This window comes from Alternaria hordeiaustralica, assembly GCF_023758085.1.
Source record: "Alternaria hordeiaustralica strain BMP 2776 chromosome Unknown scaffold_8, whole genome shotgun sequence".
In the NCBI taxonomy this organism is placed as follows: domain Eukaryota; kingdom Fungi; phylum Ascomycota; class Dothideomycetes; order Pleosporales; family Pleosporaceae; genus Alternaria; species Alternaria hordeiaustralica.
Genome location: NW_026056780.1, coordinates 1,128,417 through 1,146,793, shown reverse-complemented (window position 1 = coordinate 1,146,793; position 18,377 = coordinate 1,128,417). Strand labels below are relative to the sequence as shown.

The 18,377-nt window shown below is 25.9% G+C and overlaps 1 protein-coding gene across 1 annotated transcript; it reads right to left on the bottom strand.

The window, feature by feature from the left end:
• Positions 1 to 16,749: 16,749 nt before the first annotated feature.
• J4E84_005230 (uncharacterized protein) lies at positions 16,750 to 18,232 on the bottom strand (the record flags this gene model as incomplete). Its single annotated transcript, XM_049387827.1, has 3 exons — positions 16,750 to 18,075; positions 18,162 to 18,169; positions 18,226 to 18,232. 3 exons carry the CDS (start codon positions 18,230 to 18,232, stop codon positions 16,750 to 16,752), a joined length of 1,341 nt encoding a protein of 446 aa, XP_049244805.1.
• Between the last annotated feature and the right edge of the window lie 145 nt (positions 18,233 to 18,377).

The window sequence follows — 18,377 nt, the reverse complement described above, 5'->3', positions numbered from 1 at the left end:
ACTTAGTAAAGTTTATTAACTATATCTATAATAATCTATAGTTAAATAAAGATGCTTTATCTAATAAGAAAAAGTTAGATTAGCTATTAAAGTAAATAAAAAAGAAAATAATAATAAAGTAGATTAATTAATAATTAAAGAAATAGTTAGACTATATACTAGTAGAAACTATTACTAGTATATAAGACTTAGTAGTAGTATAATAGAATAAGATTATATATTTAGACTATAAGATTAAGTACTATAACTTTATAAAATAGTTAGAGAAGATTAGCGTAAGTAAAATAGCTAAAATAATAAACTACGTAAAAATAGTTATAATAGTAGAAAGTTTAAAAGAATAGAAAGTAGTATTAGAAATATAGAAGAAAGTAGCTAGAAGTAGAAAATAACTATTTATAACTATAAATACTATAGTACTAGCTTTAGTATATAAAGTAAAGCTATAAATAATATAGAGAATAGATATTATTTCTAATTTATAGGCTAGTAAGCTTATTCTTTTATAGTAAGAAAGTAGGCGTTCTAAGAGAGCGCTATCTACTAGTAAGATATAGAGTTTTTATACGCTACTAGTAACTATATATTATAGTAAAACTATAGAAATTATAAATAATATATAGTATTAATAAGTAATATCTACTCTTTACTTAGAATATAAATAGCTAAAGAATATTCTAAAAAGATAAAGAAAGCTTATAAGTATAAAAAGGTAAAGTATAGTAATAGTTACTAGAGAATAACTTTTCTATAAAATTAATAGTAATATAAAGAAGAAGTTAATATAAATTAAGTATATAGCTAAGTATTATAACTAGAACTAGTACTTAGAATATAAAAAGCGTTAGTAGATACTAAAGTAAAAGTTTAGTTCTAGTATCTTTATACTACTACTAAAAGCGTTTATTCTAAATTTATTTATAGAGTAGAAGCTAATTCTAAAACTAGAAAACTAGATAGAGATAGTTACCTAATATAATAATAACGTTAGTAGTCTTTATAAAGTAGTAGAACTATTACTTATAAGCTATATATAGAAGAAACTCTCTTCTAAGTAGCTATTTCTTAAAGTAATTTATAAAAGTAATCTAGAAAACTATTTAGTAGAGTTACTAATAGAGCTAATAAAGAATAGGTTATAGTTTTTTTAAATAGTAGAAATACGTAATTTAGATAATTATAAAAGTGTAGATAGTATAGATATAGCTAGTAATAGTAATAAAGATAAAGAGTAGAGTATAGATAGAGACTAAAGAAAGTAACTACGTAATAAAAAGTGCTCTATAATATAATATTATATATAATATACACTACGTAGAGTAGACTTAAAAATATAATATATATAAAGAATAAAAAGTAATAGACTATAATATAAATACTATTATTAGAACTAGTATAGTATAGTTAATAAAGCGCTATATAAGCTAGTACTATAGAATAGACTATAAGAGTTATAAGCTAAAGAATATAAGTAGATAACACTAATAAGACTAGTATTACTTATAATAATATATTATAGTATATAGAACTATAGAAGTAGAATAAATCTAACTTAGACTCTAAGCTTTTATTTAAGTAAATAGATTAAGCTATTTAAGTCTAGAGTTATTTAAGATAAGAGATAATAGATATAAAATAGTTATTTTATATATTTCTAGAATAGAATAGACTATATATAATATTATATACCTAGCTTCTTAGATAGAAAAGAGATTTACTATACTATATAGAAGAAAATCTATAAGTAATAAGCCTTTTACTAGTACTTTTTTAAGTAGACTATTAGATTATTAGTTACTATTACGTTTTTTATTATATAGCGTAGCTATATCTTAGATATCTTTTACTTAGATATAGTAGTCTTCTAATATAGTTTTTTAATATAGTCTTTTAGTATAGTCTTTTAGTATATTCTATCTATCTTTTACTATATAAGTATTAGAGAGTATAAAGATATATTACTATAAGAACGTAAAGTAGTTAGTATAGATAAGAAAGTATAAAAGCGTTAGTTTAGTAGAAAAGAGTTCTATTATAGAGAGATTCTATTATCTAAAGTATTATATAAGAGTCTAATACTAAAAAGTATAAGTAAAAAATAATATATTAGATAATAAGATAATTCTAAAGAGCTCTTATTAAAAGACGTTCTTTTTCTAGATAATTCTTAGGTTATTAAAGATCTAATTTATATAAGAATACCTTATACACTAGTATAATATAAGAATACTTTATATACTAGTATAAACTTTCTCTTTCTAGTAGTATAGTTCTATTATACTATTTAGAATATATTAATTACTTATAGTATAAAAAAAGAATAAAAAAAAAATATAGAAAAGAAAGTAAAAAGTAAAATAAATAGTTAAGTAGAGATATTAGTAATATACTACTATAGTGTAAGTAGTAGATAGATTTTAGGTAAAATAAGAAGCTTACCTAAAATCTAAGTACTAGTAATATTACTAGTATATTTAGTCTACTTTATATTTTATCTACTATAACGTAGCTTAGATAAACTAGTAGAAGAAGCTAATAGAGCTACTATTAGTATCTTAAACTATAGAAAAAGTAGTAAAACTAGTAGTAGTAATATTATTAGAGAGCGTAAGGTACTAGAAAGTAATAATAGACTAAACGCTAGACTACTAGCGTAAGTCTAAGAAGTCTTAAATAGAAAGAAAGAAGTAGATATAGTATTAAAGTTAGTAGTATTATAGAAGTAGTAATAGATATCTAGTTCTATATTAATCTTATTAATAAGATATTCTATAGTATCTTTTATACTATAATTATAATTCTAAATATACTACTATCTTTTATAAGTAGAAGGTGTACTCTTATTAGTAAAGAAGAAAATATCTAAGTACTTACTATTAGCGCTCTTAGTAAAGGTAGCTTTCTTAAGCTTCTTAACTACTATATAGATATTAGAAAGTATAAAGATATATTACTATAAGAATATAAGATAATTAGTATAGATAAGAAAGTATAAGAGTATTTATTTAGTAGAAAAAAGTTTTATTATAAAGAGATTCTATTATCTAAAGTATTATATAAAAGTCTAATACTAAAAAGTATAAGTAAAAGATAAGATTATAGATAATAAAATAATTCTAAAGAGCTCTTATTAAAAGATATTCTTTCTTTAGATAATTCTTAGATTATTAAAGATCTAATTTAGATAAGAATACTTTATGCACTAGTACACTACTAGCTATAGTATTTTAATCTTCTTAATAATATACTTATACTCTTTTCTAATATACTCTAGAATACTATTCTTATTCTTACTAAGAAGTTTATAGACCTTTTTGCGTATAAGAGAGTTATTTTAAAAGACTTACGTAAGAATAGCCTTCTAGATCTAGAAAAAGAAGTTAATATATATATCTACTAGAAATACCTACTTAATACTACTATACTTATTATAATATCTAGATAGTATTATAGAAGAAGCTATAAGATTATAATAAGCCTTTAAGATCTTATTATATATTTCTATAACTAGAATTTCTATAACGCTCTAGTATACTATAATATACTATAAAAGAATTATTTAATAAATCTTAGTTACTAGTTCTATAGAGCTATAAAGTATTATAAAGTAAATAATATAAATATCTTCTTCTCTATAAATAGACTTCTTCTACTTTATACCTAACACTATTACTTATACTTTTTATATCTAATTAATATTATTATACTATTCTTTAATAAAGCTAGTAGAATTCTTCTTAGTAGTTTTACGCTTTTATAAGTATAGCTCTATATATTAATAAAAGCCCTCTAAGACCTCTATATAGTTCTAAGAGTTTTTATTATTAATTAAAACTAATTCTTAGATTATATCTATACTTTAACCTTAAGCGTAGGTAAATAATAGATTAAGATTAATATAGTAGAAGAATATCTTATTATCTAGTATAGTGTACTTAGCGTAGTAAAGATAGAAAACTATAGTATATTCTTTATAAAGTACTAAGTAGAGTATTTAGTAATAAAAATTAGTATAAATAGCTTATTAAATAAGAAAATAGTATATAATATAAAGCTAGCTAAGGTTCTTATTACTATTAATATATTAGAGGTAGTAATAGTATATCTTAAAGAATTCTTTAATAATCTTTTTAAGTTTTTTATTATTAAAGAATAGCTACTTAAAGTTCTCTATAGTAATATTACTCTTTTACTTAAAGTCTTCTACTAGCTTACTCTAATCTATCTTTTTACTAACTTTCTTCTAGAAAGAAATTAAGTATAGATTCTAGGCTATCTAAGAATAAAAGTAATAGCTAAGAAGATTAGAGTTCTATTTACTAAGCTTATACTACTTAATAAAGAGAATAGATATAACTAGATAGATTTAGAGTTTATACTACTTATCTTAGAAAAGATATAAAAGAAGAAAGATATTATTTATAGCTTTTATATTTATAGCTTACTTAAAAAAATCTATATAAGTAGCTATTACTTATATATAAGTCTAATAGATATAAGTACTATTAATTAATAAGCTATTAGAGTAGTAACTAATATAGACTTCTTAATACTACGCTTAGATAACTTTAATATATTTATAGTTATTAAGTTTAGTATACTTAGAGTAGCTATTAAGAATTAGTTAAAGAAAATTAGAAGTTCTATCTAAATATTTATAGTTCTTAGCTATAGTTAAAGCTTTAAGCTTATTAGAATTCTAGTTTTTATCTTCTAAATTATCTTTATTAAGTATAGTATCTATCTTCTTAGATAAAGATTAGTAAGCTAGAGTAGATTTTAGAGCGCTAGTGCTAAGTAGTAGTAGTAGTAGTAGAAGACTAGTTTATATACTATAAAGCCTTAATTTCTATAACTTAGCTACTACTACTTTCTTCTTAACTACCTTAAGACTAGCTTAGCGCTCTTAGTGTACCTACTTCTTTAGATTTACTAAAGAAGTAACTAATTTAGCTCTATCTAGTTACTTTACTTTAATTTTCTTTAGCTCTACTTTAATATAATTACTATCTTTATTAATTACTCTTAACTTATATAATAATAATCTAAGTTCTATTATAATAGAGATAGCTAATTAATAGATAGAGTAAAGCTTTATCTAGTATCTAGCTATAGTATTAGTAATTATTATATTATTACTACTATAAAGAGTATATATAATCTAGTAGTTCTTATTAGAATACCTATTAGCTATATATAGAAAGATATATTACTAAAACTTATATTAACTATTATAAGTACTATCTTTCTTATACTTATAAGTAAAAGAAACTATAATATTCTTAGTAGTAAGACTAAGTATACTTAGTATTATACTATACTTCTTATAGTTTTTTTTTAATACTTTAATAGAATGCTTTAAAAGAGATAGTGTCTTAGAAAGTAGATTCTTCTTAGTAAACTAAATAGTTATCTTAATAGAATCTCTTAAGGTAGCCTAGTTTTATATAATAATATTAGTCTTAGTACTTTTACGTAGAGTATAGATATAAATAGCTACTACTTAGACTAAGAAAAGAGCTACGTTACTAATATCTAAATATCTAAGGTAGAACTATATATTAGATATAGTTTAGTAGTTATATAGAACCTTACTTAAAAAGTAAAAGACGTAGCTTATAAAACTAGGCTCTAATATATTAATACTCTTAGTAGTAGTAGTTAGCTCTATAATATACTTATTTTTAGTATTCTTAGCTTAGCTTAAGACTTAATACTAGCTATTAAATACTTTAATACTACTATACTTATCTATAAGCTTTAGTAGCGCTTTAACTATATTAGATACTTTAAGAATAAAGTTAGTAATCTAATTAAATAGAAAGGTTACGTTAGTTATAAATATATTAAGAATAATCTTCTATTACTTAGAAGACTACTATTTAAGACTAGTAATAAACTCTATTATCTTACTATTAATATTTAGATTCTAGAGATTCTAGTTCTAAACTAAAGTAAAAACTTAGTTCTTAGCTTTAGTGTATAGAGCCTAGATAATTATAAAAGTATTTTTCTTTAGATATAAACTAGAAAAAGTAGTAGAAAAAGAGCTAGTATTACTTCTAGAGGCTTAACTATAGATACTTAGAGTAGTAAAATTCTTAGTTAGACTAGGTATATAAAGCTTAAAAAGTAAACTTTTCTAAGAAGAAGTTTCTTATAAAGAAGAGCTTTAGCTATAAAAGAAAGTTAACTTTCTAGTATCTATAGCTTTACTTTTACTCTTATTCTTATTACTAGCTATTTTCTACTAAGCCTCTAGTAGTATAGATATTTTTCTTTAGTAATTCTAAACTAGCTTTTATAAAGAAACTCTTACTAAACTAGCTTATAGTATAGAACTAATAGTACTAAGCTTATATATATATATATATATAGTTACGCTTATATACTTATTTATAGAATTAGTTATAGATATAGTAGACTAAGCGCGCGCTCTTATATATAAAGTTAATAGTAACTAGAAGTTATAAAAAAAGTTTAAGTAGCCTATAGGCTTACTATACTTCTCTACGCTAAGCGTAGTAGTTATAGTTATTAAGATAGAAAATAAAAAAGATTAAGTTAATAAAAAGAAAAAGAAAATATAGCCTACTTCTAAGAGGTAACTATAGTATATAGAGGTAAGAAGAAAAGATTAAGAAAGTTAGAGAAGAAAGAAAAAAGTAATAGCTATAGAGAGGTATATATATATATATAATTAAGAAATATCTATCTATTATAGTATTATAATATTATAATATTAATAGATAAAGTTAGAAGATAAAATTATAGTAAAGGTAAGATAATTAATTATATAATTAGCTATTATACTTAGTAGTGTTCTTATGCGTATAATAGTATTAGTAAATAGATAGTATTATATTATTATAGTAGTAATAACTAGATTTTAGATAAAATTCTAATCTACCTAAAATCTATATATTAGAACTATTATAGCCTATAATTATTAGAATTATAGCTAAAAAAATATAATAACTATATAAATATAGTTTAAAGAAAGTTTAAAGCTAGATAGAATAGTTAAAAAAGTAATACTTATTATAATTAGTACTAGTATTTCTAATATTAAAGTTATAAGAAAGCTATAATACTTATAGCTCTTTTTTTTATTACCTCTAAAAGTATATAAAGATAAGAAAGTATTAGTTACTAAAGATAAAGTAGTTATAGTTATTATTATAGTTTCTAGGTAGTTACGCGTAGAGTTATAGCTAGTTATTACGCGTAGAATTATAGCTACTATATTTTCTAGGCGTTCTAAGTATATTAAGATAGTAGTAGAATAGATATATTCTTATCTACTTAAAGGTAGTTACTTTCTAGAGACTTAACTATAGGTAGGCTAATATAACTAGAAATTACTATTCTAAGCTTTAATTTAAGTAGCTTAAGAAGCTTAGAATAGTAAATTAACTAAGTCTAAGTAGTTATTACTAAGTAGAGGTAACGCCTTAGTAGTTATATAACTCTATAGTCTAGTAAACTAGTAGTAGAAAATCTAATATAAGATAGAATATAGTAAGGTAGTAAGAATAGTAGTAGCTATCTTTTCTACTTTATCTTAAAGTTTATAGTACTTATACTTTACTAAGAGTATCTAAACGTATACTACCTAGCGCTTATAAGAAAAAGTATTACTATATATAGTAAACTTTTTATTTATATTATCTAGTATTAATATTATAGTAGAAAAGTTAGAGGTAGTAAAAAGTACTTAGAGTAGCGTTTACCTTAGACTCTAGTAGTAGCTTCTAGCTAAACACTACTATAAGCGCTACGCTATTTTTATTACTACTTATTTTATAGTTTATAATACGTTTATCTAGTGTAGTTTAAGACTATAGAGAAGTTAGATACTTTTCTTACTAGTAGTAGTAAAAGTTAATAGAAGCTAGAAAGAGAGTATAATAAGTAGAGACTTATTATTACTATTAAGATATAAGTATAGTAGAAAAGAAGCTAGAATAAATTAAAGTTAAAAGTAAGAAAAGTGCTATCTCTTTAGTTTTAGTAGAACTTATAGAATACTTCTTTATAAAACTAATATAGTCTATATATATTTATAATATTAAGATTCTTTATAGTATAGTTAACGTAATAGAAAAGAAAGAAATAAAAAAAGACTAAGAAAGTATACTTTAAATACTTAGTAATAGTAGACTATATATTATTAAAGAGGCTTTTAGTTAAGAAAGCCTATAGTAGGCTTCTCTTTCTCTTTTTTAAGTAAAGGCTATTCTATAGCTTAAGCTCTTTCTTTATCTAATACTAATAATATATTAGAATTAGAGAAAGAAATAAAGTTTAGTCTAAATACTCTCTATTCTTTTTCTATAAAGCGCTTAGTAATAACTATACTTAGCTAACTAATAAGCTTTAGAAGAATACTTAGCTAGCTAATAACTTTTAGAGCGTTACTTATCTTCTCTTTCTTAAGTTATAGTTAGAAAAAGGTATTCTAGCTATTTTCTTTATTATTATTAATAGAGCTAGCTAGCACGTTAGTAGAGATATTAGTGTTCTTTTAGTTATCTAGGTTATAGAGCTTTATCTAGCTATAATATTACTTAGTAATATCTTTTAGTATTTATTAGTAAAAAAGCTTTAGCCTTTTACTAGAAATAGTGTATAGAAGTAGAGTTCTATTAAGATTCTTAATCTAGTAGATACCTTACTCTAGCTATAGATATTAAATATAATATAGATCTATCTATCTAGCGTTAAGCTTCTTATCTCTAGATATATTAATCTTCTATATAGAGTTTTATAGAAGAACTAGGTTACTAAGTTAAAGCTTTTTATAGCGTATCTTCTTAGTATTATTCTAATAATTCTTTTTAGCTTAACGTAGTTAATTAGTATAGATAATAGTATTCTTAGTAAACTAGTTCTAGAGGTTTAGTTATATTACGCGTATTACTAGAAGTTATACGTAATTCTTTATCTCTTAGAATAGAAGAGTTTACTATATTAGAAGCTCTAATTCTAATAGTAGAACTAGGTTTTAACTAGTAATTAACTAGTATAGTAAATAGCCTATCTAAAACTAAGTAGAAATATAGTTAGTAAGAAGAATAGTAGGTAAGTTATTTATCTATAGGCCTAATAGCTTAGCAAGAGCATTAATAATAGACTTATATCTACTCTTAATCTTACCTATAGTCTATAGATTATATAAGAATAACTAAATATATTTAATCTTATAGTTAGCTATAAGATACTTTACTACCTTAGTAAAGTCTAGTCTACTATTAACTAAGAGCTTACGTATTATACTTTATTAATAGATAATATTCTTATAAATAAACTTAGTAATAGTGCTAGACTTATTATTAGAAAGCGCTTTAGCCTCTAGCTATTTACTTAAGTATTCTCTAGTAATAATAAGATACTTCTTACCTTAGTAGTAAGGTATATAAACTATATTAATTATAACTAACTTCTAGATTACAAAGCTATATATATTAGTTAATATATTAACTCTTCTCTTTAAGAAGTAAAGCTAGTATTTAGAATAATGCTAAATTCTTCTTTAAACGTCTTTATATATATTAGGCTACTAGTAATATTAGAAAAGTATAGAGTATATAGTATTAGTTCTATAATAGCTAATAGTTTTATATATTAACTATATAGTTTATAAGTAGATATTAGTATTATTAATAACATAGTATATAGCTATATTTCTTAAAGTCTTATAGAAGAGTATATAATTACGTATAAAGAAGTTTATAGCTCTTTTTTTCTATATATAAAGCTCTTTTAGTATTATACTTTTAGAAACTTTAAAGTTAATAAGAAACTAGATAATCTACTTAGATTATTTAGTATACTTATACTTAAGTACCTAGAATACTCTAATAGGTAGTAGCTCTTTTTCTATACTTCTAATTATATAGTTAATAAACTTCTTAAGATTATTTTTAAACTTTTCTAGTAGAACCTAATTATTAGGTTTAGAGTAGTAAGAGAGAGTATTTATAATAACGTTTTTCTTTCTAGAGACGTAGATAATATTAAAGTTCTAAAGAAAAATAGTAGAGATTTACTAATTTATAACTAATTCTAGATTATTAGTAGAAGAGTAATTAAGCTAGGTAATAAGTATTACTATATTAGTTTTAATAGTAAAGTGTATACTATATAAGTATATATAAAACTTCTTTAAAGCTTATAGTACTACTTTATATTCTAACTTAGTAGAATACTAAAGATATTCTCTTACTAACTAAAGTGTACTTTTAAATTAAATAGAGTAGCGTTTACTATTAGCTTATAGCTATTTAAGATAAGCTCTTTTTTTATTTTAACTAGCGTTAGTTATAAGAAAGACTTTATACTTTAATATATCTAAGTAGTTAAGACTTACTAGCACTAGTACTAAGTATATAGTATACTTAAGTATATATATTACTTAATTCTAATCTAGACTTTACTTATACTTTATATTTCTATAAAGAAGATAGAAGAGAGGCTTAGTAATAGTAGTAAATTCTTTTATCTAGATATAGTAGTAGATATATAGTTTAAGAAATAAGTAAATATTATATATATTATAGTAAGGTAGCTAGTCTAAAAGCTTCTAAACCTTTTTACTATTAGAATAGTATTCTTTAGAGCTAATCTTATAGCTAATAACTTCTAGGCGTTCTATAAGAAAGTAGCACTTCTTACTAGAGACTATCTTTTCTACATGCTTAATATCTATAAGAATATAGTTAAGTTAGAGAATATATTTATAGACGTAGTAACAAATACTAGATATAGCTATTTTACTACTATAGTTTATTTTAGAACTTTTATAAGTAATATTATTAATAAATACTATAGTGTTTAGCTAATAGTTTTTAAGAATCTTTATTATAACTTACTAGAATACTATAACTAAGTTAGTTACTTCTATAACTATAGTATATAAATAAAAAAAACTAACTAGTATTTAGAAAGCTATTATATTCTAGCTTATAGTATAAAGAGTAATCTAATTATAACTAGAATAGAGATCTATAAGAAAGTTAATAAGATATCTAGTAAAGCGTTTAGAGAACTTATCTACTATTAGAGGTAGATTTATATTATATATACTAATAGTATTAATCTTTTATATATTAGAGATCTATTAAGCTCTTCTATTCTTCTTAGAAACTAGATACTATAGGTTGTAATACTAACTATTATAGCGTTTCTAAGTACCTTTATTAAGATAAGTATTAGCTATATTAACTATAATCTACTTAAGCTTTTTAGAAATAGTAAAGCTTTACGCTTACTAAGCTTTATACTTAACTATATAGATCTTATATAGTAGATATATATTAGAGTATATTCTACTAGATTTAGTAAATTTCTATAATAAAGCTACTTCTTTATTATAGAGTATCTAGATAAAGAAATCTTTCTTTTCTTATATAACTTATAATCTAATATAAAGGTTAGCTAGTTTCTTAGATATAAAGTAAGTTTCTTATAGAAATATAGTATATTATAGTTTAAAGATATAATTATAAGACTCTAGGTTTAGTTTATAAATAAATAGGTAAAGTTATTATTACTAAATAGCTTATTTCTTCTAGTCTTCTTATTTAAACTCTATTAGCTTATCTACTTAAGAAATATTAATAGGTTAAACTTTCTTATCTATAGTCTTATATAAAGTAGTAATCTCTAGTTACTAATAAGTTCTACGCGCGTAATTAAGTATCTTTTTATAGTTAATCTTATATATAATAGTATACTTAGTAAGCTTTTATTTATACTAAATAATTAGCTTAGTATTTTTATCTACCTAAGGTACCTCTACACTATTATTAAAAAGAGAGTGTATCTATCTTTTCTATATCTATTAGATACTTACTAAAAATAGTATATTATATTACCTAAAACTATATATTAGATTACACTACGCTCTCTAGTGTAGATACTAAACTATAGAAGAATCTTAAAGTAGCTCTAAAGTAGAGTTAGTTATAGTACTAACTTATATATATTCTATAGTGTTATTATTCTTATTCTTTTACTTATAATCTATAGTAGAGAATAGGTATATAGACTTAGAGTCTAAGATAATAAAGAAAACTAACTTAGTTCTATTCTTAGACTAAATATAATATTATACTCTACTAAATATATTATATTATATTCTAATATATAATACTATATACTATAGTTCTCTAAGTATAGCTAAGCGTATAAGGTTTATAATAATATAGAAGGTAGTATAAATAACTATAGTACTAATATATATAGAGATATTAAACGTAGTACTAATAAATAGCTTATAGCTACTATTAGTAGAAGTAACTTTTTATAGTAGGTTACTAAGCTTCTATATCTAGTATTTATATAGTATCTTTAACGCGCGCGCTATACTAAGGTAAAGAATATTTATCTACGTACTTATATTAATAAAGTATTTAATAGAATTACTATAGATATAAATCTAGGCCTTTAGTAGATTTATCTATATAAACGCGTATCTAGCGCGTCTCTATACTCTATATACTACCTTAGTAGATATATAGTTAAAAGTATTACTCTATAAGTTACTATAACTAGTAACTTTATATTAAGTTTATATATTTAAGTAGTATATATTAATAGTATTATAAAAGGTATTAGTGTTATATTAATATAACTATATAGTTAGTAGAGATTATAATAAATATTTATAGAAAGTGTAATAGTAGAGCGTAGATATATAGAAAAGTATATAGATTTTAGGTAAAAATAGAGCTTACTTAAAATCTATACTATAGCTAGCCTTAAAGCTATTTACTATTCTAATAGTATCTATACTAATACTATTCTTTTTTAGAAGATTACGTAATTAATTAGTAATATTATTCTAACTAATTAGGTTAGAAACTATTACCTCTTATACTTTCTAACTTAGAAGCGCTATTATAATATAATTAGATTATTCTTTAATAAGCTTCTTAAGTTCTAGATTAGAAAAAGTGTCTAAGAACTTAACTACCTTCTTCTTATAGTCTTATAATAAATGTCTAGAATTAGCTAATATACTATTATTAATATAGATATTAGCTAGTAGATAAATAACTATAAATAGTATATTAGAAGCTTATAGAAGAAATAGCTATTCTAACTAACTATTTTCTAGTATTATAGTAGTGTCTAACGCCTATAAGTTAGAAATCTATCTAATTATATTCTTCTTAGGTAATAGCTAAGAGCTTTATAATTACTTAGAAAGTCTATTTCTCTTTTTAATATAGCTATTACAAACTTAATTAGAGTTACTAAGAATACTTTTATTTAGATATCTAATAGTATTACCTCTAGCGCTATAAAGAAAAGTAGTATTCTTACTATCTATAATAATACTATTAGAATTAATATTATTAAGTAGCTAAACCTTTTTAGAGTACTTAATACCTTTCTAAAACTAGATAAACTACTATTAAGTATCTTTATAACTAACGTAATAATCTAAATAAGTAATTATATTAGCTAAGTTTAATTACTTAAGAATATACTTAGAGTAAAATTTTCTCTTAAACTTCTTAGAAAGAACACTAGATATAGGCTATTCTATTATATTATTAGTAATATTAAAATACTTTTTAATTTTAGACCTAAGCTATTTAAGCTTATAAGTTAATAGAGAAGTACTAGAGATTTAGTTAAGGTAATTATAGAGTAGGCTAAAATAGTACATTTCTTACTTACGCTTACTATTCTAATAGTAACTAATCTAATCTAGGTTATAGAAGTTATTATAAAGTTTATAATTAGTAATCTTATAACTCTTCTTATTATATATATAGTAAGTGTTAGTGTACTTAGCTTTTCTATACTAAATAGTTTTTTTTTTAGAAGCTATATTTCTAGATACTTTAGTAATAAAAGAACTATTATTTCTTTTAATAGAAGGCTTTTTCTTAGTTATATAGTCTATAAAGTATAAAGTATTATAAAAGTTCTTAAAGATTAGAGTAACTAATAAGTAAACTATAAAGAAATATACTATATCTATATTAAGCCTTAGCCTATTTAGTAAAGTTATAAGTTATTCTACTTTAGAATCTATATTAGAAGAAAGTAAAGATTCTTACTTTTTTTATTACTTTTTAAGATTAGTAATAATACTTTTTACCTTCTTTAGGTTAAAGATAGCGCGCTTATTAGTAAGTATAATATATCTTATCTTAGTATTTATACTACTATATTCTTAGGTATATATATTATTAATAGTGTTATTCTTTCTATAGTATTCTTTAAAAAAGGTATAGATCTTATCTATATAGTACTTAGTCTAATTATTATCTTTAGAAGTGTTAGGTATTATAAAAGTAACTATCTACTTATTATACTTTAGAAGTCTATAGTAGAAAAGAAAGCTAAGTTTCTTTTATAGAACTTACTTATTAGTAATATAAACTTCTACTATTACGTAGAAGTAAGTATAATACTTAGTAAGACTAGATAGATTATTTATATACTTATAGATAAAAGCTTATAAGTATAAGCGCTTACCTATCTTAATAGTAGTATTCTTATCTATCTAGTATTTCTTTATATTTACCTTAAGCTTAGTTTAGTTCTTTTTTTTATAACTAGTAAAGAGCTTAATAATATAAGTAATAGAGTAATTCTTATTACTAATATAATTAAGAAGAATAGAAACTTTTATTTTATTAGAGAAGCTTTTATTATTAGCTTATTAGTTATAGTCTTTAAGAAACTTAGTAACGTTATTACTAGTAAAAACTAAAGTAGCGTATCTAGAGTAAACTATAGAAACTATACTATTAGTTACTATTATAAATAATAATATACTCTTTACTTTAGAAATAGTTCTAGAAGTTAGTATCTTTAGTATTAAAGTAGTTAAAGAAGTAGCAGATAAATACTTAGAAGAGAAGATTACTAGATTTCTTAACGTTTTATACTTCTTCTATTTCTTTAGTAGTTATTATAGTTCTAAATAACTTATAAAAAAGCTAATACTTTTTTACTTAATAGCTTAAATACTAAATAAATATTATACTATAGAAATTATGTAATTAAAAGATAAGTTCTAAATACTTAATAGTATTTAATTCTCTCTATCTAATAGTAGAGAATACTTTCTAAATACTTTTATAGTTAGTATAGCTTAGCGTTTTACTTACTATAATACTCTATTAGATTATTAGTTCTATTAAACTATAGTTCTACACTAGTATATATTCTAAATATACTATTATAGTATTATATTAATCTAATTAGCTTAGTATTTTATTATACTTCTAATATTACTATTCTAGGTATTAGTTAAATTACTATTTTCTAGTGTTTCTAAGTAGCTATCTTATCTACGCAATTATCTTATCTAATATTACTTAGTAGTAAGAATATAGTTAGCCTAAACATAACTACTATTATAGTTCTAGCTAATCTAAAGAAAAGAGCTAAGTCTATACTTATTATATCTATTATAGTTATTATTACTATATACATTATATTAACGTATACTAACTACTTCTTATACTATATAGTAGAATATATCTTTATAGACTTTACTATTTATATAAGTATTAGAGAGTATAAAGATATATTACTATAAGAATATAAGATAGTTAGTATAAGTAAGAAAGTATAAGAGTATTAGTTTAGTAGAAAAGAGTTTTATTATAAAGAAATTCTATTATCTAAAGTATTATATAAGAGTCTAATACTAAAAAGTATAAGTAAAAGATAATATATTAGATAATAAAATAATTCTAAAGAGCTCTTATTAAAAGACATTCTTTTTCTAGATAATTCTTAGGTTATTAAAGATCTAATTTATATAAGAATACCTTATACACTAGTATAATATAAGAATACCTTATACACTAGTATATTACTAGAATATAAAAGCTTTTTACTAAAGTGTAACGCTATATAGTATACGTTTAGAGCCTTTTTATAGCTTATTATAATATTATTATATAGCCTAACACTATAATTTAGAAGCTTTTTACTAGTAGAGTAGAGTTTTTTACTATACGCTATACTATTTTAGGTCTAGTGTAGAATAAACGCTTTAACTAGTTTTTGTAGCCTTTAGATATAGAAGTTAGAATTCTAATATAGTTAGATATTCTCTAGAGTAGAGCTTATTTATAGTAGTTAAGAGCTATAACTACAAAGTGTAAGTACGAAGTAGATACGCAAAGGTTCTGCAAAGAGTAGGTCCGAAGAGAGTTACTAAAGAAGATGTGCAAAGAACGTGTGCGAAGAGCTCGCGCAAAGAGATCGTGCAGAAAGGCAAAGGTTTAGAATTATTACAACATCGAACGCGAACACCACCTCTATCCATCTCGCGAGCGAATCGCTAAAACAAACAACAAAACTGCTTCTATATACAAATCGTCGCAGCCCTCGCGCTGTCACTACTGTCGCACCGTCGCAAGCTCAAACAGCACACTTGTACGACTCCGGCTTTGTCGCATCGCTGTCCTTCGAGATGAGTCGTGTCTTCTGCGGGTACGGGCACAGGAACCTGTCGAATTGGGTTCCCTTCGTATCGTTGAAACTCACGGGCAAGGTCTGCGGCACGACGTCCTTCTCGACCCAGTCGACGAGCGCATGGAACGTGGCGGGAGGCTTGCCGCCGGCAGCGCCACCATTGCAATGTCCGAGGCCAGGGACTTGGTAGTAGCGGAAGAAGTCGTCGACGTTGGCGTCAAGGTCCTTCACGCGGTTGTAGTAGTTGTCGGTCGCCTTGTGCGGGATGATATTGTCGGCCTGGAGAAGAAGTTAGTCGGGTGTCAAGAGTAAAGGCGTAGCGGATGGAGAACTTACCAAGCCGTGGAATGTCATGAGCTTGCCACCAGCCTTGCGGTACTCCGAAAGGTCTGCGTCCGCCGTCTCGATGATGGAAGACCACTCCTGGACTGATGACTTGAACATACGCGTGTACTCCTCCACTGAGCTGATCTGCGTGTAGTTCCACTCGGGGTCTTTCTTGACGAAGAACTTCAACCAATTCTCACCAAGGCCCGACGGAGACCCGGTGCATGTACCATTGGCATTGCAGGTTGTTGTCGCAAGAGCGACCCGGAAAGGGGTACCGTCCATGCCATCGCTGCCGGTGAGATCGCTTGCGTAGTCAACGCCGTACCAGATGAACTCGCCGTCAGGTCCCCGGGGGCCTTCCCATGTAGCGTTCGCAATGACCGCGGCTCCTTCGCTGATCGTGACAGCCTTTCCGGTCGATGTGCAGTTGTGAACGCTGCCAACTATCGTGAATGGGTCGAAGAAGCACTTCTCCGGGTCGGAAACGAGACCGTCAACAACGCCGTCGAGAGGGTCGCAAGCGGCGACAGCAGCCGAGGTGATGGCGTCAAGCTCACACTTCGTCGGGAATTGGTTTGTCATTGACATCATGACTTGCGCCCATGCAGCGTTGAAGAACAACTCATTCCAGTTGATCGCAGCCGCTCCTGCATTGATGCCGTCGTACGCCTCAGGGTAGCGCTGAGCGAGCATGAACCCCTGGCGACCACCTTGGGAGCATCCGTTCCAGTAGGAATACTTCGGGGCTTGTCCGTAGAAGGACTTGGCGACGTCTTTGGCGATGAAAGACTGGTCGTGGAGAGACTTGGAGGCGAGGTTCTGTATCGCATACAAATTGACATTGCCAGGGCTGTTCAGCGCCCACGGATCAGGAATAGGTGACGAGCCCAGGCCGGCGTCTGTTGTTGAAGCCACATAGCCCTCGCCTATGGCTTCGTCCATGAAAACGTAGGATATAGTGAACCGGCCAGCAACCCAGCCTCCGCCTCCGACGGCCTGCAGTCGTTCGTTCCAGTTATCGATTGGGAGCCATGTCTCTACATTGATGTTGTCGTTCTGGCCTTCGTGGGTGTACGTTACGGTCACGTTGCAGAAGTCGAGGCCGAGCGCGGCGGGAGAAGGCTTGTTGGTGGACGTGTCGAAAGCTCCCGTGTAGTTTTGGACGAGCGCAGCGGTGAGACCCGTGACATTGGCGCCAAAGACGACGGGGTACGGGATAGAGCTGGCATTGCAGGCAGAGAATGGGACGGTGAGGTTCTGCATCGTGTTGTATTGTGGAACGAGAGACTGTGGTCGGATGGTGAGTTGGAACGATCGCGACATTGATCATATAAGTAGCGACATGATACAACAGCTCTCGCCGAGATGCCTACTGTAGGTACTCTGGTACGACAGGCGAGTCCGCTTGGTGGTCGATGCGTGGATGGGGACGAATACGAGTCATGGTATACGACGTATTCGCTGGTTGGCTACGTATCGCGCTAGGGTTGCAAAAGTACCTCGTTCGGCCAGTCGAGCCAAGTTTTCCAGAAGCTGCCCAAGAATCTCGAAATCTCTTCGATTAGTACTCTGCCGACGTTGCCGACCAG